Genomic DNA, 11,654 nt, shown 5'->3' on the forward strand with positions numbered 1-11,654 from the left:
AGAGTCTTGCACAAGTACCGGTACTACTTAACTTTTTACTATAATGTAAAAATAGGGAAAATCATGATATCTTTCGCTTGAATTTCTTGTCTTCAGTAAAAATTGTGATCTCGATCAAATTTGCAACATGGATGAGGTTCGATGCTGGGCTGGTTTTAGGCTTTTCACTTTTATGTTAGAACTCAGTGAAGGGGGATGGAGTATAAAATAAATAAAACTTAATAACTCCTGAATCACTCGACCGATCTTGATCAAATTTTCAACATAGATGAAGTTCAGGTCTGGGATCGCTTTTATGATTTAAATTTGACGGAACAACGTAGGGGAGGAGAAGGAGGAGAGATATATAAAAATCAATTTATATAAAACAAAGATTGAAAGTGACTATTTTTGTAACTTAATAACTCTTTGAACTATCAGACCGATCTCAATCAAATTTTCAATATACATGAGTTTAGGGGTAGGGATTACTTTAGGTTATTCATTTAGACGATGTAACGTAGGGGAGGAGGATGTCTAGAGAAAATCCAAAATGATCAAAAATGGCCGATATTAGTGTTGAATCAATAGTTTTTGGGATCGATGAGAGAAACAGTTACACATCTTATGTTGTTTCAATCCAAGTGCAGCCCTGATAGTAGGGGACGGGGAGAGTAGAATGTAGAGGAGGGGGATAAACATTTAAAAATGATCGAAAATGACTAATATTAGTGTCGAATCCATAGTTTAAGGAATAGCTGAGATTAACAGTGACAATGCTGATGCCGTATGCTGCAGCACGGAGGAAGGGAAGGGGAGCTATATATAATAATAGTCGAAAATTACCAATATTAGTGTCTAACCTAAAGTTTTCGGGATCATTCAGATGAACAGTGACATTTCCGATCCGGTTTAAATCCAAATCAGTCCCACCACTTGGGGAAGGGGGATATAGACCTATATAAATGATCGAAAATGGCCACTATCAGTGTCGAATTTATAGGTTTCTGGGTTCCTTAGAAAACAGTGATACTTTCGATCTCGTCTAAATCTAAATTCAAACCCGCAACTTGGGGAGGGAGAGGAAGCGATATTTAAAAATCATCAAAAATGACCGATTTTGGTGCTCAATCCACATTTTTGGGGTCGCTGAGATGAACGGTGACTCTTCCGATGCCATGGGAAAGTGTGTGTGTGTGTGTGTGTGTGTGTGTGTGTGTGTGTGTGTGTGTGTGTGTGTGTGTGTGTGTGTGTGTGTGTGTGTGTGTGTAGGCCCATATAGAGAAATGATTAAAAATGACCGATATTAGTGTTGAATCTATAGTTCTTGCGGAAGCCGAGATGAACAGTGACACTTCTGATGCTGTTTAGATCCATTTTCAGCCCCGACACTTGGGGGATGAGAAGGGGTAACATACATTAAAATGATCGAAAATGAGCAATATCAGTGTCAAATCCATAATTTTCGGTGTCACTAAGATAAACATTGATACTTACGATGCAGCATAGATCCTAATTCAGCCATGCAACTTGGGGGATTGAGGAAGGGGATATCATACTTCAGCATAAAATGTAAGTTATTATCAATCTACAACATCGTATTATATGAGCTTCGGAACTTGGTAACAACCTACATGGATCGTATCATAAGATATAAATATAAAAAGTAAGATACATTTTTCGAAAATGATATAGGTATATAAACGAATAAATTAGTTAAATTTTTAAATGTTAATTTCTAGGTAAAAATCAGCTACAAAGAAACATATTGAGCTACACTAAACTACATCTGAACCATCGCATTAAATGAAATTTGTGAGAAGCCGTATGAGAAGCATCATACCATATTTTTTTCTAATATAAAACTGAAAAAGTTTTTCGAAAGGAAATAGATAAACAAAAGAATTCTACTAACGACTGATTACATCATAAGGTTTCCAAACATTAACAAAAACTGTGCAAACATGCTTGCTACAATAAAGAATAAAAAATAATGACAATAAAATATATGAGATACAAGGATGTGCATTTATGGTTTGTGTAAAGGGACGTTTTGCCGATAGATGTCACTACAGTCTTCGTATCTCTGTTATGTATATTTTACCTTTCACGAAAATTCAAGATTTCTGTTACAAATTTCAACGTAGAGACTTCAATTTTTTAGAGAAGGAACTTCATAACCTATCGAAGGCAACAATCCGTGAAGATTTTTTACTTAGAATTTTCTTCATTTTTGAAACAGTTAAATTCTTAAAGGTTTGCATATCCATTCCAACAATCAAGCCATTTCAACAATGAAGAAACTTCTAAATAAAAAATCGACACGGATTGTTATTTTCGATAGGTTATGAAGTTCCTTCTCTAAAAATTTGAAGTCTCTACATTGAAATTTGTCAGAGAAATAGTGAATTTTCGTGAAAGGTAAAACATACATGAAAGAGATGCGAAGACTGTAGTGACATCTATCGGCAAAACGTCCCCTTACACAAACCTTAAATTATTTATTTCAACCCTGCGAATCGAGTAATATATACTAGTAGTAAATAAAATAAAATTTAGGGAGGCTTAAACCCAGAAGCCACCCCCTTAAATATGTCACTAATAATAATAATAATAATAATAATAATAATAATAATAATAATAATAATAATAATAATAATAATAATAATAATAATAATAATAATAATGTAACCTAAATATAATTAATACAGAACTAATTATAGTTTGACAATAATAAAAAAATCTTATTTCGTCTCGTAGTTTTATTAAAAATACTGAACAGTTTTGTAGCTTCAGTTTCATCGGTAATACAGTTCCATCTGTTACATAATCTTAGAACGTGCATAGTTAACTTTTTTTGAGCAGCAAACTTTTACATCTCTCAGAACGCAAATGGGCAGATCATGACAACGGGTAAAACGGATACAAATAATTATTTCTTTGTATTTTAGATTGGCACACTGCAAAGTTGTCTGTGTTTAAATAACGTACTAGCAGTGTTACCTAAATATATTTAACTTTCTATCTCTGTTGGTCTTCAAGTTGCATGACTAGAGATAAGTAGACCTACTTGTAGGGGTCTCGGTAACACTGTACTAGAACGCTTATCTCTGGTGCAATGGGTTCCTGGTTCAATCCCAGTAACTTGCTGTGGATTTAAACGAGACACTATTTTGAACGTGCATTACTCATGACTAGAGACCGGATGTTAGGCAAAATGCCTATTCTTTATTATTAAAGATATGATCAAAAATAACGTTTTAAAGTTTATATGCGGGTTTATAGTTTCGATTCAAGCCAATTTTATTTTGCCTATTTTGCTTATTTCGACCTTTACTGTCTAAATAATTGCTATAGTGCCTAATATTGCCTATTCTATGCATTTTCTTCAAAATAAGCCTTCATTGGGAAAATATATAATTTATATAACATAAATAATACACACATATTAAGTGTTTGTAAACACAAGCACGTGGTATGTTACGATATACATACATGGTGAACTTCAAATATGTGCACATACTTCGGGAGGTGATTAGTGATATCAAAAGAAGACAAAATGTCCTCTTGTATTTTGTCGAATTCCGTGCCGTGTACGACTGACAGAGTGCCAATTTAGAATCGAAAATTAAATCCTGACAATTGGAACGGAACCGAAAGATGTGCACATACTTTGAGAAGTGATTCGTGACATGAAAAGAAGACAAAAAGTCCTCTTGAACGTCACGTATCACCTCCCGAAGTATGTGAACACCTTTATGCCTCGTTCCAATTGCCAGGATTCGCTTTTGGATTCCAAGTTGGCCTCCCTGTCACTCGTACACGACGCGGAATTCGACAACATGCAACAGGACTTTTTGTCTTCTTTTGATGTCATGAATCAGCTCCCGAAGTATGTGCACATCTTTCAGGTTCACCCAATATGTATGGAATGCATAACAAACTTCGTTTTTATATATTCAATAAAAGAAGATATTAACAAACAAGTATGTTTCTATATTCTTTGAACATTATCTATGACTTAAATCTATTTTTAATGGTATTGAGTATTTATCTTCATTACATGGAGTTATATTTTAGTGACTATTTTACTGTCTACTTTTTAAAATTTTTAGTGCCTATTTGCCTGCCTATTTTCCAGGTTTTTAGTGCCTAAATATCCGGTCTCTACTCATGACACACACATCCGAACAGACTGCTGTTTGCACTGTTTCATACATTACGCCTTCTGTTATTCGATTATAGATAGTATCAGCTGAGGAGAGAGTCAGTGGGAAATATATAGCTGTCGAAAGTGGAAGTTAATTGGACTCGTGTTCGAGATTTCGTGCAGAGGAATGCGGGATTCTCTGACGCTGAAGTGAAGCACTTTCAAAAAGAAGTGTTGGGTCGCGCAACTCCTTACAGAACATTAAAAAGGATCAAAGATAGGATTCCAATGAAAAAAAAAAAAGAGAAAGAGAGAGAAGTGGAAGGAAAGAGAAAAATGATTATGACGAAACAGTTCAAAGAGAAGATTGTGTTTCTGATGGATGCGAGAGGCGAATGTACCATTCCAAATGCTGCACGTGCATTAAAAGTAAGTCGTGATGTTATTAGCAAGTGGCTACTGGAACTGCGGATCAAAAGGAAGAGAAAAAAGGATGCTCCATATGTCGGTGAAAAACAAAAACAAAAAAAAGAAAGAAAAAGAAGAAAAATCATTCTGAACAGGGACGAGTTTGGCGCCTCTAATGATCATAGGAACGTAATAAAGGATGATGAAACATATATTGATATGAATGGGTATGAGTTTAGGGGAAACGTGTCGTACTTTGAGTCTCGTCACATTTCTGTCCCTGAATCCGTAAAATTTAAATTCAAAACTAAATTTCCACAAAAACTACTCATCTGGATGGCAATACGCAGAAAAGATCATTCTCGGCCATATTTTCATAAGCAATGAATGGGTGCAATTAATCAAAATATAAATCAAACTGAATGTATTCGAAAGAGACTTATCTCATTTATCAAAGAAAACTTATGATTACATCTTTTGACCTGATTTAGCTTCTCACTATGCAATAGGGACGCAGGAGCTGCTGAACCGAGAAGGAAAGCAGTTTTTGCGCAAAGACCGCAATCCACCAAATAACTTATAAATCCGTCAAACTGAGAAATTCTGGGATCATTTGAAACCAAAAATATTCCAGCCACCATATAAACCAAAAAATATATTTGGTAAAACGAGCCTGACAAATAATACGTCAATTCAGTGCAAACTACGTCGAACAGCTGATGGGGAATGTGGGTGCAAAAGTCAGAGCGGCTGCTAATCAGGGTGTTCTTTGGGTCATTAACTGATTTCATATAATTGTAGAATGTCTATTGTGTGATCACTACAAAAACCGTGATAAAAATGTGTCTCATTTGAATTCCCAGTAGGGTTCGTATGAGTTTGCGGTAGACAGCATTATGACCATGGATTTTCTCGGAGTTTCGTCTGTGTCTGCCACATTGTCATCTTCTCAGCTATTTCGTAACCATTTGCTCTCACTAATCTTCCGCGTCCTTTTAGCCTAAAGCAGTGGTTCTCAACCGATGTGTCGCGACACACTGGTGTGTGATGTAGTCTTCTAAGGTGTGTCGCGAAATTTTACGATTTAAAAATCATGAAGAATTAAATATTAATTAGTTAAAATCCAGACAGACTGTACCAGTCAACACTTCCAGCACTAGTAATAATGCTCAGTGTTATAAAGAGTCATTATAAAAAATAATTAATATAACGATTATAATAGATATTATTATTATTATTATTATTATTATTATTATTATTATTATTATTATTATTATTATTATTATTATTATTATTATTTATGATAAAAATATCAAACAGGTGTGCTTCGATGTCCTTTACGTTCAGTAAAACGTTTAGTAAAAAACATAGGTTGAGAACCAAGGGCGCCATCAGGGGGGCAAAGTGGGGCTCTTGCCCTCCCTAAGAGGAAATTGTATTTGGGAATATCAAAAACCCAATAGAATTTTTACATTTGATACAGCAAAATTTGAAACTATATTGGAAACGTTGCTTATACTTGCCCCCCTTGGAAACCACAACATGGGCGCCCTTGTTGAGAACCATTAGCCTAAACTACGTATTTCATTTAATATTTGAGGGATTCTAGAAATACTCTATTCTATTCTTTAAATCCATTTCAACTATTTGGCATGTCCCATTAGAACATATATTTCAAAAATTGTTTTTGTTATGTCTTGTTTCCGTAACAGCGGAGCGTTCTGTAAGAAATTCAAGTTTCTGGCTATAGTAGTTTGATCTGGGCATTGATTATTGTATGAATCATTTTATCCTTTTATATAAAAGTATAGAACCGTGACTGGCAATTTATGATGCACTGAAGCCCAGGACGAAATAAGAACTACATATAGTACACTTAGTGAACAAGCAAATTAAAAAAAAAAAAAAAGTGTATAAATAAAAATAAACGTACAACCACGGAAGATTAAGAACATGTTATTATTATTCAAATATTGAAACGAATCTCGAACCTCGATTCAGCAATGATTAACTACGCTCTTACTGTTAAGTGTGGAGCCAAGATTTTTTTAAAAGCAGTAAATCACATAATTTAATTCTTTATTCACGTGGCAGATTAAACATATTCCAGGGTTGCCATTTGTATGAAGATATACATATTGAAATATTTGTCTTCTCCAATGTATATTAGATTTTTATGTATCAGTTGCTATTGTATATTGTTTTTTTTTTTTTTTCATTCTTCATTTTTAGTTTAATTTCAATTTACACCTACATAGAAGCCGAATCCGCTTCAAGAAAAATAGAAGGTTAAAAATAAAAAGTTAGTCAGAGAAAACCTTTCTAGCTGACGACCATCTTAGTGTTTATTTACAAATCTATGGCAAGGAATGCATGTTTTTCGATCTAATTTTTGCACCTATAAGTTAGTCCCAACATTCTTTACATTCAATTATTCATTGATAATATTGGCGCCAGGATAGATTTCATATGTTTTCGGAAACTCTTAACGGAGTTTGGATCAAAGGAGTATCTGAAGAATGTTGCTGCTTGACAGCAACGATAGGTATCGGTGCGCTTCACCTGATTTTTGTTTTTGTGCTGAACAAGTTTTTATTGGAAACTACGCAAAACAGTCAAAAATCACGTCATACTTAGTAGAATATTGCACGTCATAGTTTGTTATTTTTTGAGGGTTATGTAGCAAACAACATCTAATTTTTACAATATAAAAACTCAGCACTGCTGCTGGAAATCACACTTCAGCTGGACATCGTCTTCGAAGCTCACGTACATCATGAAGGCAGTGAGTATCTTAAAAATTTCTTGGTTTGAATATTAATTCCTTCTTAAGAAACAAGCGTCCATATTGGTTTGGACTACCTACTCCATTTTTACTTTCTTTTCCACTGATTTCTATGGTGATGAAATGAACTTGGATTTTAATAGTGTTGTTTGTCCTTATATATTTTTTCAAGTGTAGTAAAATGCCCTTTGCTTCTTCACAGTTAACTTAGTTTTACTTATATCTGATGTAACTAAATTTGAATATAGAATTTCAAAATTATATTTCAGTAAATACAATTCTCCGCTACGTAGGGACTTCCATTTTTAAAAATTCAATGAAGAACGTAGAAGCCGTCCGGTTATCTTCCTTCTTAGTGAAAGGTTGGATACAGTTTTCGAAAACGGGTATTCTTAAAAACCTGAGTCCTATATTTCAGTGTAATTTTTCTCAATGTTTACACTAAAATGAAAAATAAGCATAATGATTTACCACGGGGGGGGGGGGGAAGCAGCGATCAAGCTTTCTTCCCTCTGAGATCAGTAATTAGAAAAAAAACACGCTATTTTATATTTACGAATAAAATAATAATAATAATAATAATAATAATAATAATAATAATAATAATAATAATAATAATAATAATAATAATATCTATGAGTGTGCCGCAAGAATTCAAGTTACACCCATAGTGTGCCGCAAGTTGAAAAAGGTTGGGAAACGCTGTCCCTACCAGTTTCTCTTCCTGTGCTTAATAGTATTTAAAATTGTTCTTTACTCCAACATCATCTTTAACAACCTCTCATTCGTTTTCGCTCGACCCGGCTAATTCTCTTCATTCTTCTCTGTACTCACATTTCGAAAGCTTCCAGTCGCTTTACACTATTTTAGTGTAATGTTCAAGTTTCTGTCCCATAAAAGCCATGGACATTTATTTTTTAGGCATTTGTTTCATTGTGCTTTTTATTTATTTATTTATTTTTACTTATTTGAGTTTTGAATTTGTAATAATTCCTAGTCAGTACTTCTAAAAATAGAGGAATAGATGCTGTTCTTGCTCTATTTTAACTGTAATTCTTCCAGTTTATAAAGTTTAGGAAGGAAAAGAGAAATAAATCTCATACGGGGAAGTGCTCTGTCAGTATTATCACTATTCATGGCACTAATCTATTACTAAATACAGCTTTATTTCTCTATGTTTATTTGCATTTTTACTTAGTATATCTTTATTTACTTCACTTAACAATACTAGTCATTGTTAATGTAGCAATGCACATTTTTACGTATTTATCTCTTTACTGATAATCATGCTTTACAGTTTTTTTTTTTTTTTTTTTTTTTTTTTTGTCTATTTGTTACTATCTTATACAGCACAGTTTTTCCCCATACCAATAAACTGAAATCAAATCCTATTTATAAAAATTCTAAATTGAAATTTTTATGACAGTAAAGCAAAGTTTGTAGGATAGTATAAAGTTATACAAGTACACCTCCAATAATAAGAAATCGATGCTTGAAGATGACAATCTATTAGTTTATATGATACTCAGTCTCATCATCTGGTGTACCCTGAATAAGTTAATTAATTAATTGTGAGTTCTAAACGAATGTGTTTTTTTTTTATCAGATACAATTTTTTAGAATTCAAAATTCAATTGAGTGTAGAAAATCTTTTCTCAATTGAATCAGATCAAAAATGGCTACCGACTTTCAAATAGTAAGACTAAACATAAATGAAATGAAATAAAATGTTCAGATTAACGTCCCTCGATTATGCCCTTTAGTGAAGGGAGACGATGATTATAGCAAATGAATGATGATGGAAGAATTGGTGGAATGAGAAAGTTAGAAGAAACGGGTGTATCCCTAGAAAATACGCGGACACGATGTTGTGCACCACAAACTTACTTGGACCAGGATCGAACCAGGAACCACATGCACCAGAGGTAAGTGCTTTACCACTCAGCCACGGTGCCCCAAATACTAAACATATAATACAACACTATAATGGGATTATAATTGTCAACATGTTCCTCATACAATCGAAGTTATAAATACGTATATATTTTAAAATTTCTTCAGTTCAAATCTTGAGTATGTGTATAGAAGAAAACAATTTTTACGCCTTAAAATATTCAATGTTAAAATGCATAGAAATTTCCACTTCTGCTGGAAATAAAACTTAGATTTAATTTTTGATTACAATTTTAGAATAACAATTGAGTTGGTAGTTAATTTTCCAAGAATTATGCTTTTATGATTTATCTTTTTAAAATTATGCTTCTAGAATTGCTTTTATGTGAATTCTTAAACAATGAAAATCATTTCCCACGGTGTTCTAGGTATTTGTAAAGTATTGTCATGCCTTTTGTGCTTTTTTTTTTTTTTTTTTTTTTTTTTGCTCACATACTAAACAGATACAATAAGATTTCTTTACTCCTATTTTTATCACTCGAAATCTATTTTTACTTTAATTCGTTGCAGGTTGTTGTCTTAGCAATTTCTCTTGCTGTCGCATTGGCGAGACCTGAACCACCACTTACTCTTTATGCACCACCTCCTGTCTACGCACCACCACCACCACCACCACCCCCTCCCCCACCACCACCAGCACCAGTACCAATATATACAGCACCGGCACCAGTCTATGCTCCACCACCACCACCTCCTCCTCCTCCCCCTCCGCCACCACCACCTCCAGCACCAGTTCCTGCTTATGCGGCCCCTGCTCCTGTTTATGCGGCCCCAGCACCAGTTCCAGTTCCTGCAATCGTTGCTCCAGCTCCAATTCCTGCACTTGTTGCTCCTGCTCCATCAATAGTCGTTCCAGGACCTGTTGTCACCGAAGAAGTTATCTCAGTTCCAGGTGGAGCTATAGTGGAAGATAATTTTGGACAATTTTCTCTTGGGTAAGTAAAATTTCAGCAGAAACTTAAGAATCATTTCTGAAATGCTCTCTTAACTACGTGTATTAAAAATAACAATAATAACTCTTGGAAGGGCAAGAAGGGTAATTTTTGATCTATTTAACATCTTAGTAGCAGAATGAGGTTGTTTTGCCAGAATAGAGTCAATAATTATTCAACTTTTAATATTCTAATAGCACAACATGCATTCTATATGTCTAGCGAATCAATCGATGTCAACGGCGACTATTCTGAAAAACAATGTCAATTTCTTATAAGGACTGTACACCGATCAAAAATTTTTCTCATTTCGACGTTCCGAGAGATAATAATAATATACAGAGTAAAATTACTTTTGAAATCAGGCATTTTGTTCTTTATTTATGATATATTTTTATCCTTAGAGTATAAAGCTAATGGAAAATGATATAAACTTTATTTTTAAAAAGTTTATAGTTGTTAGTGACAGTAGCAAATAATATCTCAAGCAGAATCCCTACTTTGACCAAACAATATATCTAAAATTCATTTTTATTTTCCTTTATTATAAGTATGCACAAAAGTTACTTGTTAGTGTAACAAAGCTGCACAATAATATTCATTAGTGTTATAATGTAACTGTTTCTTTTAACTATTAGAACGAAGTTGCACAATATCCGGTAGAGCTAATTTATACTATTTCTTTTAGCTACACAATTCCAGGTATTTCTGAAACAAGAACTGGAGCACTGAAACCGTCTGCCAATGGACTGGTTCCTGTCCAGCAGGGAGGATACTCTTTCATCACTCCAGAAGGAGAACTTGTCAGCATTTCTTATATCGCTGATGAGAATGGGTTCAGAGCCGTTGGCGATGCTTTGCCTCAACCACCAGTTGTGGTAGTCGCCTAGAAGCAAGACCAGAAGACACAGAATGCCGATATGATTACACAGCTTATCGTATTCAACATGATGAGGGTGTAAAAGTATGGGTGAAGAAATAGGCGATTGACTGGCTGAAGAATGAATGGAACTTAGCTTCAATGTACTAATTTTGTTGTAAATAAAGCTTGTTTATTATAAATATCAGTTTATTCATCTTTGAAATAAGTGAAATCCATAAACTTATGGTGAATTTTTGAGCTCTGAATAAGGTTTGACTTCATATATTGGCTAATCAAAATCAGAGGCAGAAAACAATATTTCAAAGAGATGGACTACTTTGACTATTATTGTGCTGCCAAAATGTCTTGAGCTGTGGGAAAAATGTGTACTAAAGTTCACACCCATGCGTTGAGCAAATAAGGGGTTAACTGTTGCTAAGTGAAAGAGCCTTGTTGCCGTCTACGCCAAAGGGAGTGGAATTCTTTTAGCCGATAGTAGCGCTTGGAGAGAAGGCTAGGTGTCAAGTCAACACTATTCTATAGTATTTTCCATGTGGTGTGTGTTAGCATTGTATAACACAAGAC

At 34.1% G+C, this 11,654-nt stretch overlaps 1 protein-coding gene across 1 annotated transcript; it reads left to right on the forward strand.

The window, feature by feature from the left end:
• The first annotated feature begins 7,170 nt into the window (after nt 1–7,170).
• LOC145686612 (uncharacterized) lies at nt 7,171–11,269 on the forward strand. Its single transcript, XM_081760069.1, has 3 exons — nt 7,171–7,322; nt 9,786–10,210; nt 10,896–11,269. The coding sequence occupies exons 1-3, from the start codon at nt 7,314–7,316 to the stop codon at nt 11,095–11,097; spliced, it is 636 nt and encodes a 211-aa protein (XP_081616195.1). The 5' UTR covers nt 7,171–7,313; the 3' UTR covers nt 11,098–11,269.
• The last annotated feature ends 385 nt before the right edge of the window (nt 11,270–11,654 follow it).

Source organism: Thermobia domestica, chromosome 5 (assembly GCF_964235325.1).
Source record: "Thermobia domestica chromosome 5, izTheDome1.hap1.1, whole genome shotgun sequence".
Taxonomy (NCBI): domain Eukaryota; kingdom Metazoa; phylum Arthropoda; class Insecta; order Zygentoma; family Lepismatidae; genus Thermobia; species Thermobia domestica.

Bases quoted from the DNA above. Each gene is read 5' to 3' on its own strand.
- LOC145686612 (XM_081760069.1), top strand. The intron at 10,211-10,895 runs GTAAGTAAAATT...TATTTCTTTTAG, and splicing joins TTTGGACAATTTTCTCTTGG to CTACACAATTCCAGGTATTT.